Raw genomic sequence first — 16,636 nt, 5'->3', positions numbered from 1 at the left:
GCACTGAGGCTTTTCCCCCAGATGGTATCTGCAGCTCTACTGGGAGTCCCTCCTCCTCCACACCTGTGCCCATCACAGCCCCATTTCCTGCTTTATTTATCCAGAGTTCTGTGCTCTCTGCTTCAGCCTGGCGCAAACACACGTCGGGTCCTTTGTGTGTACAGAAACCATCTCCTTCAGGCCAGCGCTGACAGTTCTGTTTCTGTTTCCCTTTGCAGATTCCCTGGACGCCGCCAAAGGCAGCAAACTGGTGAGTGCTGAGCCCACGCTGTGAGCTGCTGCCTGCAGCTCTGTGTGCAGTGGGAGAGGCAGATCTGCACGGTCCACTCTGCTGGTGTTACTTTCATTACCACCTCTCACCTCTCAGAGCTCCAGTCCCGCAGGGGGAGCATACAGAGATGCACCCCCACAAAACCTGCTGGAAGGGCAGGGCTCCTCCGGCCTCTCTCTTGCTCAGCTCAGTGCTGCGTAGTGAGGATGCCAGTGGCAAAGTGCACTTCTCAAACCCCTGGGAAGTGAGGGGTTTGCATGTGCTTCTGAGCATCGTTGTCAGGAATCCCAATGCTTGAGGCATTGTTGCGGCTGTATTGCATCCATGGGTGATGTATCTCAGGGCAGCAGGAATCAGAGTGGGTCCCCTCTTGTTGTGCTCTGAGCCCAATGGGTTCCAGGAGCGTGGGCTGGGGGAAACCCCTCCCTGCCTTCCACCGAGGGCTTGAGGCATTTTGCAGGGTGCTGAGTGCTGCTTGGCCTCCTGCTGCCATGTCCTGTTGGGTCAGCATCTGCCACTGCAGCCTCTGTGCTGGTGGCCCCGTGGCCCCCCGTGTTCCCCACCTGTGATGTGGGGCATCTCAGTCCCTGGCTTTAATGGTGCGCTGGGTTAACACACAGCTGGTGGAACAGAGGGGTCTGCGCTGCGGGGCTGTGGCTGCTGTCCTGTTGCCCTCTGACCGCTCCTTTACCTTCCTGAGGCTCTGAAGGCAAATGAGGGCTGGTGCTGTCACACTGCTCCTCCCGGAGCTGCTTGGTGCTGCTGCAGTGGGGTGCTTTTGGTGTTGCATTCCCTGGAAAGCAGCTCTGCCCCGATGGCCCTTCACAGCCAGATCCCGACAGCAGCTCTCCGGTTCTTGGTGCCTCGGGGCTGCATGCCCAGCCCTGCGGGTGCCCAGCCCAGGGCTCACACTGCACAACACGCCAACATCTGCACGCCCCACACTGCCCTGCTGCCGGCCTGGTGGCACACAGCCCTGCTCCCACCGCCTCCCTGCAGCCCTCAGCAGTGTGTCAGTGCTGTGGGCCCTGGGGCAGCCTGAGTTTGTGCATCCCGAGCTGGGAGGGACCCGTCAGGACCATCAGGTCCAACTCCTGGCTCCAGCAGCTCCGCTGTCTGAGGGTGTTGTCCCAGCACTTCTTGAGCTCTGGTGGCAGAGCCCCATTTCCTAAGAGGCAGTTCCTGTAGGTGGGTGCAGTGCAGGAGCTCCGCAGCCTTGGGACTCACAGACCCTCTGCAGGAGGCTTCTCCCACACTGGTGGTGCACTGCATGGAGTCCATGCGAGCACGGATGGCTTCCTGCTGCTGTCAGGGAAGGGGCATCACAGTGCAGGGTGTGGGCTTTGCTGGGGAGCAAAGAGTGGCTGGAAGAGCCACCAGGCTGAGAGTTCCTGAGTGCAGAGCTGAGGGCTGCTTCCACCCACTGCTTCTTGCTGGGGTGAAAGAGTTAGGGTTGCCTCCCTTCTGCTGGAAGAAACACGGCCCTGCTGTTCATTGTGGGCAGCCCCAAATTTCCCTTTCGGTGAAAACGAGCACTGATGTCCATTCTAATGAGAGCACCTCGAGCCGTTCTGTTGTGGAGGAGGGCACCCATTGCTGCCTGCTGAGGGCGCCGATCCCTGCAGCTCTGTGGGGTCCGGAGGGCGGCGGTGCGGGCGGTGCGGGGGCTCTGCCTGGGTTCTGTGTGGGCTGGGAGCGGGGCCGGGCTGCCGGGACCCCCACCCCTGCTGGGACCCCCACCCCTCTGGCACAGTGCTGGGGGCTGCTGCTGTGCGCTCCTTCCAGCACGCCCTGACCCCAAACTGCTGTGCCAGCCCAGTTTGGAAGCCAGGTCGGTGGCGCCGGCATACACGGAGGGGTTGGAAGCACTCTCCATTGCCTGCTCTCCTGTGTGGAGGCTCCGTACATTTGTTCAAAGCAGTCCGAATGCATTTCTCTTTCTGGCTGTACGTGGTCTCGCAGCGTGGTGGATGCACACGCAGCCCTGAGGGTGGTGGTGGCTGAGCAGAGAGCTGCTCTCAGCGCCGCCATCCGACGCCACGAGCTCTAACTCTCAACCTTTTATTTCCTCCTCATGCAGCGTGGAGCCAAACCCAAAAAGGTGGTGCGTTTTTGACAGTCTGTGTGTTCCATCCCAGCTGCATGCGTCGCCGCGGGTGCATCCCAGCCCTCCCACTCCATCTCCAGCTGCATGTCTGCTCATTGCATGCCCCCCCGGCCCCAGCCCAGCGCCTCTCCCCACACGGGGCAGGTCAGCGCGGTGACCAGGCGTGCGGCCATAGGGTCGCCGTGTGCCCTTATGGGAATGCATAGCACCGCTGTGGGCAGTACACCGTAACGCTGCGCTGGAGAGCAGCGGTGAGCCATAGCTCCGGTAGGGCAGGAGCTGCTGTGAAAGAGCAGAAGGTGAGAGCTGGGCCAGGTGCTGTGCTGCCATGGGCTGGGGTGGGTCAGTGCTCCGTGTGGTGCTGCCCTGCTCCTGGGGCTGGGGCTGCCCCCGGGGTGAGGACCCACACAACCCGCCTGTGTGCGGCGCCCAGCACAGGGCCTGCAGTACTGCTCGCTGTCAGACTCAGCTATAACTGCGTGGGGCGAGGGAGGGAAGGGTCATTCCTACAGGGAGGGAGTGCGAATTCCCTACAGGCTGCTTAGGGGTAGGTTTGTTTGTGTGGAAGGAGGGGAGAGCCAGTCGCTCAGAGCTGGGCTTGGCACAGCCCGGTGCAAGCAGCGGAACCGTACCTGCTGGTCCTCTGCCCGACAGCGGCGTCTGCTGCTCCTTTTGTGCTTCCAGCTGCTTCCAGTCGGGTCCGGGGCAGGAAGGCATGGCAGGAATGCCATGTATGCGTTCCCTGTGCCTGCAGTCGGTGTTCTTGCTGTGCTGGTTTGCGTGCAGCCTGTGCTCAAGCGGCTGCTCGTGCCTCCGTCGTCGGGAAGAGCTGCTCCGTTTGGGTGCTTTGTTTCTTTACCTTTCAGCCCCCCATCTGCTGGGCTGTGGGGCAGTGGGGCTGCCTGCAGGTCGTGCTGCCATCTGCTCACAGCTCTGCGCTGCTCCGCAGCAGCAGCAGTGTGCCGAGAGCTGTGCAGAGCCCATCCTGCAGGCACGGTGTGGAGGAAGGAGGGTGCAGGCGGGGCTCAGACCGTCCCACGCTCCGCTCCCCCTTCCTCCACTGCTCTTGGTGGTGCCCAGCTAGGTGAGAATCATGGCCTGCTTGGCACGGCCACAAGAACCAGCACTATTAGCAGGTAAATCCTCATTCATGAGATTGAGGTAGCTCTGTGCGTGTTAAATATAGACATAATCGCATTACAGGCTGCTGCTTGCTGCCTTCCTGTGCCAGATGGTCCCTGTTCCCCGAGCCACATCCCCGCTCCTTGCACCCTTTGCCTTGCTTTTGCTGCTGTCCTGGAGCCTCGCCGTAGCGCTCATTAGGAGCAGTTCTGACATGTACTGTGACAGCAGCACAGTGCCAGCGCTGTGGGGTCCGGCCGTGGGGCAGCCCCGTGCTGTGGGGGGGCCGTGGCTGTGCCAGGTGAAGCCGGGAGCTCTCAGTTACCCTGAGCCGGGCACTGCGTGGCCCTGCAGGCGATGTCTGGAGCGGGGAGGGCGCTCAGGGCTGCAGGAAGGGCCGGGCACAGAAGCGTGAAGGAAAGCAAAGTGCAGTGGTTGTGTTTTGCTCAGGGAGTCTGTGAGCCGCCCGGACTGTGAGCTGAGCTCGCCTGCAGCGGGCAGAGCTGGAGCGGTACCTGTTTGCTGCTGTGCGATGGGCTGCTGTTGTTCCTGCTCCGGTGGCATCCCTGCTGCCTTCAGCGTTCCAGCTGGAGCTGGATTTTAAGTGTTTTGTTTAGAGCACAACGGGTCCGTAATGAGCACAGCTTCATCCCTCCCCGCCATCCCGTGGTGCTGCGTGACCCTCCCGTGTCGCCCCACTCGGTGCCAGGGCGGCAGATGGGCTCTGCAGCTCCGTGAGGGCACGGGGCCGTGCGTCCAGATGGCTGCTTTGAAAGCGGGGGGGGGTCGGCTCAGGCACTATTAATCTTTTAAAGGAAGGAGTAATCCGGTTATCTCACAGAGCGTGCCTCACGTCTGAGCTGCCACACCATGTCCCGCAGAAGGCTCTCAGAGCAGCACAGAGTCGCAGAGCTGTAGGGGCTGCGAGGGACCTCCGGGGCTCCCCCAGTCCCACCCCCAGCCCGTTCCCCACAGCAGCTGCACACAAAGCATCCCGGTGGGTTTGGGTCTCTCCGGGAAGGAGACCCCACAGCCCCTGAGCTCTGTGCCAGGGCTGTGCCCCCCTCACAGCACAGCACAGCACAGCAGTTGTTCCTCACGGCCGCACGGAGCTCCCCGGGCTGCAGGCTGTGCCCACTGCCCCTGTCCTGGCACTGGGCACCACCAAGCAGAGCCCAGCCCATCCCCTGCCCTGCAGACCCCCACCAGCACTGCTCAGATCCCCTCAGCCTTCTCTCCTCCAGATGCACCGCCCCGGGGCTCTCAGCCTGTCCCCATCAGGAGGTGCTCCAGGCCCCCAGCAGCTCTGCGGGGGTCTGCCCTGAATTGGGGAGCCCCGCAGTGGGCGCAGTGCTGCAGATGTGTTCCCCCCACGCAGAGCAGAGGGCCGAGCACCCCGCTGCCCTGCTGGCCACACTCCGTGCCCACACTGCAGGGAACCGCGGGCCTTCTGGGTTGCTCTGCTGCTGGCTGCAGGGAGGGCAGTGTGCAGACTGCAGGTGCTGTGAACGAGCTGAGCTCAGCCCTGCGGTCAGGCCGTGCTTGCTCCTGGCCGAGATACGATACAGCAATGTGATTATCTCTGGTGGTGCTATGAGTCCCTGCTAAGCTGCACAGCTCCTCCGTGGATCACTTCTCTTGGGCGTCAGTGCGTGTTTTGAACGGGCAGTTCAGAAGCATCTGACTTCATTTGTGACATTGCATTTTCCGATCTCCTCCTCCTGCTGAAGGGCGGCTCTGGGAGGTGTGGCTGGCTCTGTGCTGCCTGTAGGACACAGACATTGTGGGGCTGGGAAGCTGAGAGTGCCTCAGGGAGGGCTGGTTGGTGAGAGCAGCTCCCGCCTTCCCCCTCTTACTGCAGTGCCCTGAACTCCGCCGACTCCTCCAGCAGTGCAGGTGGCACTTTGCTCCCCACGCGGCTGTCAGCCGAGCGCAGGGGCTGCTGTTGTCTGAGGGGCGCACAGCGCTGGGTGGGGTGGTGGGGTGGGATGGGCCGAGCGTTTGTTCCTGTCTCTGCCCGCAGGAACGGCGTGTGGGGAGCCCAGGGGTTTGGGTGTTGGTGGCCTGACCCCAAGAGCTGTTGGTGCTCACTGTGCCCGCAGCATCCCAGAGTGCTTCGGGATGGAAGGGGCCTTAAGGGCCACCCGGCTCCAGCCTGCCTGCTGCAGTGGGGACATTGGCGCAGCCCATCGGGTCTGCTGGGCTGACTGCCCACCTGCAGGGAGCTCCCCCCGTTAGCCCCAGCGTGCCATCGCGGGGCAGGTGAGCGGCTGGGGGTGTCACCTGGGCTCTGGGTTCATCACTGCTGGGTGGGACCCAGCTGGGCACAGCGTGGATCCCCACATGGAGCTGAGCACCGGGGGCAGAACCCAGCTTGGGGCTGAGCAGATCCCACACAGGGAGGTCACGGCCGTGGCTGTGCCCTGTGTGGTGGTGCCAGGCTGGGTGTGGGCTGTGGGCAGAGGGCTGCTGTGAGCCATGGGGGGTGACTGCAGCCGGCAGGAGAGTGATGGGATCCAGGAGGGGAGCAGAGGGCTGACACCAGCACACTCCATTTCGAGGCCCTGAACCATGGGTTGGACACCTCTGCAGGTGCTCAGAGATCCGCTACTGGAAAAAGCACCTGGCCTGGGAGATGGGAAGGCACTGCTGGGACGGGGGCTGGCCGGCCTGGCGGTGATAGTGAGCACTGAGCTGTGGTGTGGAGGGCTGGCTGCCCCTGCCCTACAGAGCCCACGGCTTCTGCCAGTTCACAGCGTGGTGCCAGGGGCTGCAGCCGTGCCTTGTTTGTGTCTGCGTCTGAGGTGGGTCCAGCCGGGCTGTGGCGGCTGTTTCCTTGGAGGTCACTCAATGCAGGCTGCCATTGTCCTTTGAACTGCAGAAAATTGCAGGAGGAGAGGAGAGGAGAGGAGAGGAGAGGAGAGGAGAGGAGAGGAGAGGAGAGGAGAGGAGAGGAGAGGAGAGGAGAGGAGAGGAGAGGAGAGGAGAGGAGAGGAGAGGAGAGGAGAGGAGAGGAGAGGAGAGGAGAGGAGAGGAGAGGAGAGGAGAGGAGAGGAGAGGAGAGGAGAGGAGAGGAGAGGAGAGGAGAGGAGAGGAGAGGAGAGGAGAGGACCCATCCGCCTGTGATGCTTTGGCTCATGTGCTGCTGAAGATGTTGGCTATGGGACGTGGGCAGTGTGGTGCCTGGCACAGTGATGGCCACCTGCAGGTCCTGGATCAGCAGTGATGCGTTGCTGGAGAGAGCAGTGGTCCTGCCTGCTGGCAGGGGAAGCGCTGGGAGTGTTACAGCAAAGTGCCCTGCCTTCCTTGCTGCATTAATTCTCTCCCCCTCTCTCTGTGTGATATCTTTATGGGGTATCCACGTTTTCTCTGTGGTGTAATCTAGTGGCACAGTGCTTATCCTGTAGGAAAATCTCAGCTGCGCCCTTCTCCTGGGCTCTGCTGAAGCCACGTGCTGTTTTGTCTGCCAGCTGAATGATGCTGACGTTCCTGGAAGGATTTCACTGGTTAAAAAAAGCCCATAAGAACCCATTACAAATGAGCCGGGAGAAAACCCCAACACAGCAGGACCTGAAAGAGGAACCGAAGGCCTGGGCCTGCCCCACCGGGCACCCACCATGCCAGGGGGGTCCTGCACCGTGCCTTGGTCCCAGCCTCACCCCCTCGTGTTGGCTGCGGCCCTGGACAGCGTTGTGCTGTGATGGAGATGACCCCTCCGGTCCCTCCCACCCGGTGATTCTGAGAACCACATGGGGCTGCACCTGATCTCCAGCTGCCAGGACCTGTCCCCTCTCTCTGTGGGGTGACACGCAGCAGTGCTGGCTCCTGGGGAGCAGAGCAGCCCCCAGGGCAGTGCTGGGTGGGGTCGGGGATGCTGACATGAGCCCATCCCCGAGCAGCTCATGTGTAATGAGAGCCGGGCTGCATCCCTGGGGGGCATTGATTGGGGCACGTAAGTGGAGCTCGGTTCGCTGAGTGCTTTTAAGTCGCCCTGAGGGCTGGATGGAGTCAGACGATAAGATGAGGATGTGGGCTGATGAGCGGTGATTCAGCGTTTGGCCGGGCAGTGTGCGGTGCCAGTGCATGTGGGCTCCTCTGTTGGCCTTCTGAAGAATGGTGCTGGTGGTGGTTGGGGCCAGCAGAGGATGGTCGGCTCTGTGAGAAATGGCCTGGAATGTTTGCAGAGAGAGAGGGGTCCTTAAAGATCACAGAACCATGGGATGGTTGTTGGGGAGGTCCTTAAAGATCATAGGACCATGGGATGGTTGTGTTGGGGAGGTCCTTAAACATCATAGAAGCATAGGATGGTTGGGTTGGAAGGGTCCTTACGGATCATAGAAGCATAGGATGGTTGTGTTGGAAGGGTCCTTGAAGATCATAGAACCATGGGATGGTTGTGTTGGAAGAGTCCTTAAGGATCATAGAAGCATAGGATGGTTGTGTTGGAAGGGTCCTTAAGGATCATAGAAGCAGAGGATGGTAGGATGGTTGGGTTGGAAGGGTCCTTAAGGATCATAGGACCATGGGATGGTTGGGTTGGGGAGGTCCTTAAAGATCACAGAACCATTTTGTTGGGGATGGAAGGGTCCTTAAAGCCCAGCCGGCCCTACCCGTGCTGTGGCCATGGCTGCCTCCCGTCGAGCCGGTGCCCAGAGCCCCGTGGGGGCGGTGCAGGGCGGCGGTCTGGGGCTGTCATTTCCTCGCTCAGCTCTCCCGTCCGACCCCATCTCCCCCATTTCAGCCCGCTGCTCTGACGCTCCCACCCTCCACGTCGGAGTGTTGAGCTGAAGGCGTTCGGGGCTCTCGGAATAACGCGGCTGTTGGTTTTAGGGACAAAAAGTCTCTCCGGGGGTGTAATTGCGTGGTCGTAGCGCTGGGGCTGAGTCCGCGTGGGGGCCTCAGTGCCGGCACCGCGGGCAGAGCTCGTCTTCCCAACCGGGCCGGGGGGTCGGGGGGGGTCTGGGGTGGGGGGGGAGGCAGATGCCGGGCCTTTGGTGCTGGGAACGCTGCCGGGGGGGTCAGCGGTGCTGGGAGCGGGGGGAGCTGTGGTTCGTCATTGTGGGAAAGGGCGACGGCGGGGTCGGGCGGGGAGCGCTCCGGGTCGGTCCGCCCGTGCGGCGGCTGCGGAGCATCGCGGGGCGGGGCGGGGCGGGGCGGCATCGCGCTGATGTCAGACGGCGGCGGCGGCGGAGGCGGCGGAGGGGCGCGGGGCGGCGGGCGCGGGGCTCCGGCAGCTGCGGGCGGCGAGCGCGGAGCGCGGCCATTTGCAGGCGGCGGGCGCTAACGGCTCCGTGTCCCTTCTCTCCCGCCGCCATGAGGCAGGCCCCGGCCGCACGGAAGGTACAGCCGCGCCCTTTCCCGCATGCGGGGCTCGCAGCCGCGGGGATGGATGGATGGAGGGATAGAGGGATGGATGGAGGGATGGATGGATGGAGGGGGGGGTGGGAGCGGGGCCGCACCGCAGCGCTGCGCCGCACGGGGCTCACGGGGGGCGGCCGGGCTGTGCTGTGCCGGGCTGTGCTGTGCCGGGCTGCGGGGTGGGGACGGCGGCTCTGCCCGGTGCGGTGCTGCCCGGTGCTGCTCGGTGCTACCCGGTGCTGCTCGGTGCTGCTTGGTGCTGCCCGGTGCTACCCGGTGCTGCTCGGTGCTACCCGGTGCTGCTCGGTGCTGCTCAGTGCTCTGCTGCTGCCCTGCATGCTTATTTTTAGCACGGCCAGGATGTCAGCGCTGGCGTTAAGGAGAAATCGAGAGGGGTTTTTTTTTTTTTGCCTGATGTGGAGAAGTGGAAATAGAAATAACCAAAGGCCTCCACTGCATCAGCAAGGAGACTTTGCAGCTTTAATGCACGGCATCGCGGCGGGCGATCTTCATCTATGGCTGCAATCCCTCGAGCTCACCAAATAGAGCGGAGAGCTCTGCCTGCTCTGCCTGCTCTGCTCTGCCCTCCGTCCCAATAACCCCCTCCAAAGCAGAGCTCCGTGGGCTCCGGCCGTGCGGTTCCGCAGTGCCCGGTGGGTGCGCTCAGCTCAGCCCCGCGCTGCTCCCGGCTCAGCCCTGGGCTTCCTTTTGCTGCTTTCCCTCCCTCTGCACGTGGCCGCTCCTGCTCGTGCGTGGGGCATCCCAGCTGCTGGGAACGCTGACGGTGTGCAGGGTGCACCCGGTGTGACCTGGGAGGGCTGCAGAGCTGGGGGTGCCCACGGGGTGGTGGGCGCTGGGTTGTCCCTGTGCCGGGTGATGCTCGGGGCTGCATGCTGCCCAGGGGGGAACCCCTCGGGGTGCCGCAGAAAATCCCAGCTGCGACCCATAGAGCAGCTCTGGGCGACACCAGAGCTGTGCCAGCCCGGTCTGACACAGCTTGGCAGCACGGCACCCTCCTGCACACTACACGGTGACCGATGAGATGGCGACAGCTGCCGTGGGCTGCTGCAGGGCATGGTTGGATCTGGGAGGCCGCGGTGTTTGCGCTGGGCTACGCCATCCCTGGAGCCGAGCAGAGCGTCCCTTCGTGCCCTGCCTTGTGCAGGCGGCCGTGTGCCACCCGGGGGCACTTCCTTGCACGGGAACAGGCGAGGAGAGCCGCACCAGCTGACCGTGATGGCCGGGAGGGAGGAGCCAGCAGCGCAGCGCAGCGCGGCCACCGCTCCGCGAGGTGCTCAGAGTGCAGCGCGGACCGCAGATGGTGAAGTGCTGCTCCGCTCCCCACGGGGCCGTCACCCCGCGCTGGCAGATGGGCTCCTCACAGTGGCACAGCGGTGCACGAAGCACAGCCTCCTTCCACGCTGCAGAGGGCCGTGCCGGGACAGGAGGCGTAAAACCGGGACTCTGTGGTTCCACGTGGCCGCCTTCGAAGAGCATCGCCGGGATGGGTCGCTGTTGGCACAGTTTGGTTTGCAGCAGGGCAGCTACGGAAGCAGAGGGCTTTCAGCTGGAGGCACTTTCAGAGGCTGCCTGACCCCGGCAGTGAGCGGGGACAGCCAGAGCCCATCCCTGAGCCCGGCTGTGTGCAGGGACGGGGCTGAAGGTGGCAACACTGAGTTCCCAGGGAGGTGTTTCCTGGGGGATTTGATTGTCCCTCTGCACGGTCTGTGTGCAGCGGGGCCGTATGTAATGGCACTGTGTGCAACAGGGCTGTAGGTAACAGGGCTGTATGCAGCAGGCTGTGGGTATCAGGGCTGTAGGTAATGGGACTGTGTGCAGCACGCTGTAGGTAATGGGAGCGTACACAGCAGGGCTGTATGCAGCAGGGCTGTAGGTAACGGGTCAATATGCAGCAGGCTGTAGGTAACAGGGCTGTAGGTAACAGGGCTGTGTGCAGCAGGACTTCCAGAAGAAGCCAATGTGCTCCAGCAGAGCTCGTGCTGCAGCTCCTGAAGCAGCGCTGCGTACCGGAGGTGTTGAGCTCTTCTGCTCTCGTTGCATTTCCCAGCTGGCTCTGCAGAGCAGAAGCTGCTCAGGGAGGTGTGCGTCCCCCCCTCTGTAGTGCGTAGCGCAGCCCGTCAGAGCGCCCTGGGTGAGAAGGGAGAAGTGTCGGCTTGAGCCTCAGCAGAGCGCGGGGAGCCGCTCGTGCTGCCGGTTGGGTCGGGTCGGTGCTGCGGGGCTGCGCGTCCCCGGAGGGGGTCGTCCCGCTGCTGTCCTCGGCCCCGCTGTGCCCGGGGGTGGCTGCAGGGATCCCCCTGGGCTGTGCGACGCCCCACGGGATGCGGTGGGCTCAGTGCGGGGTCCTGCCCTGTGCGTGCGATGGGTTTGTGTCTGGAAATGAGAAGGGAGCGCGGGGTGTTTGGGAAGAGGCTGCAGAGAGGGAGCCCGGGGCTGCAGCGTCTCAGGGCAGCGGTGCGGTGATGCTCCGCTCCTTCAGCAACGAAGGGGTGGGGGGAGAGAGGAAAAGAGCAGCTGGGATGATAACGAAGTCGGCCTCGCGCTCTTTGGACGTCGCTCAGAAAGAAGGAGCGGAGCGAAATGCGCTTCCCAGCAGCAGAGCCCGGTGAGCCCTACGCAGCGCCGCCTGCAGCCCCAGCAGCGCCGTCAGGGGAGGGGAGCGACTGCGTGGTGGGGGGTGCGGGCAGCTCGGGGGGCTGCAGCCGCTGTGCTGTGCTGTGCTGTGCTGTGCTGTGGGTGCCGGGGCTGCGCTCACAGGGCTTCGCCCGGCGCGTCCCCGGCGGCGCAGCGGCCGTCACCGTGCCCGGCTGCGGCGAGCACTAACGGCAGCCATCTCTTTTGTTTCCTTTCCCTGTTCTCTGCTGCGTGTGCCGCTGTGCCGCTGTACCTCTGCTCCTGTCTTTCCCTGTCTGAATGTCTCTCCTCCTCTGCCTTCCGCTCCCGTGTCCCCGCAGACCACCGCCCGGCGGCCCAAGGTGAGCACAGCGCCGGCGGTCGCGTCCCGTCACGTCGCTGGGTGCTGCGTTGCGTCCCGGCGCTGCGCGACTCCCGGAGGCGCTCACCGGGGCTCACCGGGTCCACGCGCTCCTCCGGAGCGGTCTGAGCCGCGGGGCGACCCGCTGGGGCAGAGCGCGCCCGGGAACGGTGCTGCTGCCCGAGCCGTGCCCGGGGCGCCGCGTGGCCGCGCTGCGCTGCGCTCCGCTCCGTGCGCTCCCCGTCTGCTCTTCACATCGTGCAGCTGCGGGGCGGTGAGAGCCGTCGGGCAGCGCTGTGTCCCCCCCAGCAGCCCCTCGTGCTTCGGCCCACCACGCAGTGAATGCATTGGGAGGAGGGCAGCACGTGGTTGGATGAGCGCAGACACCCATTTAGGGCTGGGTTAGGGCTTGTGAGTGGCGAACAGCTTCATCTCTTCTTTGGCGAGGTCCCTACAGGGATGGCTTCACCCTCACCGCTGTGTATGAGAGTCACAGCATCATTCAGGCTGGAAAGGACCCCTGGCATCACCAAGCCCACTCCAGCCCACCCCACTGTGCCCCCTGGCCACGTCCCCAGGTGCCACGTCTCCGTGGTTCGGGGATGGGGACTCCCGGCCCTCCCCTGGCACAGTGTGGGGCTGTCACCTCTCCCTGCTGTTCCCTGGGAGTGCACGACCCCCTTTCAGGGTGCTGCAGAGAGCAGTGAGGCTCCCTGGGCCGCCTCCTCCAGCCTGAGCCATCCCGGCCCCCTCAGCCGCTGCCCATAAGCCATGCGCTCCGGCCCTGCACATCTTGCGGCCCTCGGCCAGCTTTGTTGCCCTCACCAGAGCACTCTGCAGTCTGGCCCTGCCCGGCAGCACTGACACCCCCAGCCCCATCGCCGTCAGCTCTGCCGTGAGCACCTGAGCAGCGCTGCCCCCGGGGCTGTTGCTCTGTGCCACAACTGAAGGCTTTGCCCATGAAGCACTGCAGCAGCAGAACGAGAACTCCGTTGTTGGGGAGGTGCCTTTCTCAGAGCTGATGTGTGCAGCTCGATGCCATGGAGACTGCTCTGTGCCACAGTGTCACCGATGGCACCGCGGAGGGGATTGCTGTGCTGTGCCTGCAGGGGCTGCCTTCACCCAGCGCCGCTGTGCTGCACCGGGTGTGGGTCGGGCAGCAGACCCAGCATGTGGGGCAGGCAGTGGGCTGTGGGTGCAGCAGTGCCGTGCCACACATCCCGGTCTGTGTGCCTTGAGAGGCCGCAGCGCTCCGTGCAGCCAATCTCAAGGAGTGCATGCAGTCAGGAGATGAGGCTGCCCAGCTCCGGGGCTGTGGGCTGAGCCCCTCAGCAGCGCAGGGCTGATTGGCCGGGGCAGGTCCTGCTGGGCAGTGCCATCCCTGGGCCCGCAGTGCTGGTTGCAGTGCAGCGGCACAGAGGAAGCAGTGCTCCTTTGCTGCGGTTCCATCGTGCTCCCCTGCTGTCCTTTGGGCTCCAGCTGCTGCTCTGCCCTTCTGTCGCTCCGTTCCCCATTGGTTCCCCGCTCCATCCCCATTCTGGAGCTGCGGAGCGCTGCAGAGCCGGGGCGCACGCAGGGGATGCGCAGGTCTGTGTCGTGGCGGCAGTGTGGCTGTGGGAGGGGAGGTGGCACAGCGCTGGGGGCTGCACTGCTGCATCACTGCACCCAGCACAGGGCTGCTGCACACCAACAGCTGCTGTGGGGTTTGTACGCTGTGCCAGCAGTGCCAGCAGTGCCATGAAGCGTTCCCTTCTGCCACCAATACCTGGGAGTGTGGCGCCGGGTGGGCTCAGCCTGGAGCACCGCTCGCTCCTCCTTCACTCTGGGCTTCCTCTGTGCTGCTGTGAGAGCCATGGTTGGCAGCAGTCAGTGCTGGGGGGTGCTGGGTGGTGTGTGGCCCTGGCAGCGTTTACCCACGCTGCGCCTCGCTGATGCTCTGCCCTTTGCTTTGCAGCCCACCCGGACCCCCACCTCCGCCCCCTCCAGTGGCACCGCGGGGCCCTCGGGGTCGGCCTCGGCCTCAGGTGGGGAGATGAGCAGCAGTGAGCCCAGCACGCCCGCCCAGACACCGCTCGTGGCCCCCGTCATCCCATCCCCCTCACTGACCTCACCGGTGGCACCCATGGTCCCCTCACCCACCAAGGTAAGCGGGGCTCCACGTGTGCAGGGCGCCCACCCTGCAGGAGAGGGGATCCGTGTCCTCAGCGCTGCAGCAAAGGGAGAACCCTGCAGGGCACAGCCTGGGGCTGCTCGAGTCCCATCTTCCTCCCCCCGGCTGTTTCTAACAGTTCTTCCATTTCTGTTCTTTCGAATAGCTTTCCATGACTTCCATCCTGCTTTCTAGTAGTTAGTTAGAATGAGAGCTCAAGGAACACGTAGGGCACCAGCGTGAGGGATTCGTGGCCAGAGAGGACGCAGAGCCCACCCTGAGGCCGGGAGCCTGGGAGGGGCTGCAGGGAGCGGCGCTGGTGGGGTGAGGAGATCCCATTGCCCAGTGCTGCTCTGCAGGCTTATGGCAACCCAGCAGCACTGCCTGCTTGGAGGTGTTCGCCCAGGGCTGAGCGAGCAGAGCAGAGAGCTGCTCCTGCTGTGCTGTTTGAGGCGCAGGGGATCTTGCAGGGTCTCTTCCCTGACGTCCCCCAGCTCGATGGCTGTAAGCCTGGTCCCAGGGCTGCCATAAAGCCGTGCTGCCGGGGTGAGGTGTGAGCGCTGCAGGGCTGGGGAGGGGAGCACGGGATGCCCTGTGGGGCTGCCCAGGCTGCAACCAGCGTGGGGGGCTGTAAAACCCCAGGGCTGGGGGTGCACGGGGAGCGTCACACTGAGCTGCGTGGCACCCACAAAGTGCAAAGCAGGCGGGTCCGGGGTCTTCTTTCCGTGATGCAAACACTGAGCTTCCCTCTGAGGCTGTGCTGCGGTTGCAGGGGATGAGCTGCAGCTCCAAGGGAGGGGGTCTCGTGGTGAGGTCCCACAGGAGGCTGTGGGACACTGCCCTGGGGCAGCCCCATCCCACGGCGGAGCTTTGAGCCCGGCCACAGCCCTCCCAGCCCACGCCTGGTGCTGCAGAGCACAGCGTGCTCAGACTATGGGGCGTAACCCGCAGCTTTCTGTGCCCGCAGAGCAGCCCAGCGGTGGGGCAGAGCGTGCAGGAGGACCAGGTGACTGCTGCCCATGGCTGTGCTGTGCTGTGTGCATGGGGGGGGCTGCAGGGGTCACCGCTGTGCGGCGAGACCTCATGTGTGGCCGGGGGTACGTCGGGCAGCGCGCTGCTCGGCTGCTGTGTGCCTCCTGCGCACAGCACAGCCTGGGGAGCAGTGCTGGGGGCGGTCGGTGCTCCCTCCCACGAGAGCACCAGCATCGTCCCCAGCAGTGCTGCGTGCTGCAGGTAGTGCTGGGTTCACCACGAAGCCCCAACAGCACAGCCCTGAGCTGCCTGGAGCAGCAGGGGCGGATCCGAGGGGCAGTGGGGGCACGGGACCCCGGGCAGCGGGCACAGAGCCCCAGGGAGCCCTGCTGGGCACGGGGCCGCCTGCCTGGGCACAATGGGGCTGGGATGGGGTCGGGGCTGGGAGGTGCCCGGAGGTCGGGTTCCCAGGGGGTGTGTGTGTGTTTGTGTGTGCCCACATTGCACACTAACAACTTAAAGCCCCGGTTGCTGTGAGCCTGCAGTGCTGCACAGGTGGTTGTGTCGAAGCCTTTCTGTGAGATCTGGTTCTGTTTGTGCCCACATGCATGCCATAACCCCACTGCCACCTCGGGGCGGGGGGCGGAAGGTCACCAAAGGGAGACGGAAGGGGCTGTGGGTGCAGAGCTGCAGGTGGAGACCTCCAAAGGCTGCCCCCATAGCGCTGTGGGTGGTTGGGGCGGTTCTGAGCTTTTGCTCTCGGGGTGAAGAGGGCATCTTTGGAGCTCCGTCCTATGAACGCTGCTGCTCCTCCCGGTCGTTCTGGGTTGGGTGCTGTAGGAGGAAGAAAATCTGCGTTCCCAAGTCAGGGACCTGGAGGAAAAGCTGGAGACGCTGAAGATCAAGCGCAATGAAGACAAAGCCAAGCTTAAGGAGCTGGAGAAGTACAAGATCCAGCTGGAGCAGGTGCAGGAGTGGAAGAGCAAGATGCAGGAGCAGCAGGCAGACCTGCAGAGACGGTTAAAGGAGGCCAAGAAGGTGAGCGTGCAGCTCGTGGGGGCTGCGGGCTCTGTGGAGAAGCGCTCCGTGCCCTCTCTGTGCTTCTTTCTGTGCTGCGCTCGGGGACTGCGCCCCCGAAATGGGCGCTGTGAGCCCATGCAGCTCCCAGGGCTCAGCGCAGCCGCACCGCAGCTGTGGTTTAACGCAGCACTGCCGGAGGCTTCTCTTGGCTGTACTGAGGCAGTGGTCGGGGCGGTCTGTGTGGGTTGGGGGAAGCTGGGCTGTGCTGGGGGCCGTTCTTGTTCCAGGGGGGGGCAGAGGGGATGTCAGTGTGTGTGAATGCCTGGGGGGGTCAAACAGACAGAGCTGGGCTCTCAGCAGTGCTGAGGCCTCCCAGCCCCCAGGGCCCTCCGTGGCCGTGGGCACCTCCAGGGATGGGGCGCTGCAGCTCCGGGCAGCTGGAGGGGGTGTGAATAGGGGACAGGTTCCCAGCAGAGGGGAAATGGGAGCGTGGGCGGAGGGCCGCCCCTCCCAACCCTGACCGGCCTTCATTAATCAGAAGTGTAGGATGATTGGTCATTGCCCAGAGAGGTGGTGGGTGAGAGACCCTGGGGTCGGGGGATGGGGCTCCGCGCACCTGTTGGAGCTGTGGGGGTCCCTGTTTGT

At 64.2% G+C, this 16,636-nt stretch overlaps 1 protein-coding gene across 9 annotated transcripts in view; it reads left to right on the top strand.

Annotated features, from left to right (window-relative positions):
- The window catches only part of DCTN1 (dynactin subunit 1), a 42,288-nt gene that overhangs the window by 13,346 nt on the left and 12,306 nt on the right, over window positions 1–16,636 (top strand). For 3 of the 9 annotated variants that reach the window (NM_001396021.1, XM_046940295.1, XM_015301314.4), the window contains 3 exon segments: window positions 219–250; window positions 13,805–13,993; window positions 15,812–16,009. In NM_001396021.1, the coding sequence (NP_001382950.1) occupies window positions 219–250; window positions 13,805–13,993; window positions 15,812–16,009 (419 nt within the window). 9 annotated transcript variants of the gene reach the window in all.

Source organism: Gallus gallus, chromosome 4 (genome assembly GCF_016699485.2).
Source record: "Gallus gallus isolate bGalGal1 chromosome 4, bGalGal1.mat.broiler.GRCg7b, whole genome shotgun sequence".
Classification (NCBI taxonomy): domain Eukaryota; kingdom Metazoa; phylum Chordata; class Aves; order Galliformes; family Phasianidae; genus Gallus; species Gallus gallus.
The sequence above is the reverse complement of the archived record's forward strand: the minus strand, read 5'-3'. Positions and strand labels throughout refer to the sequence as shown.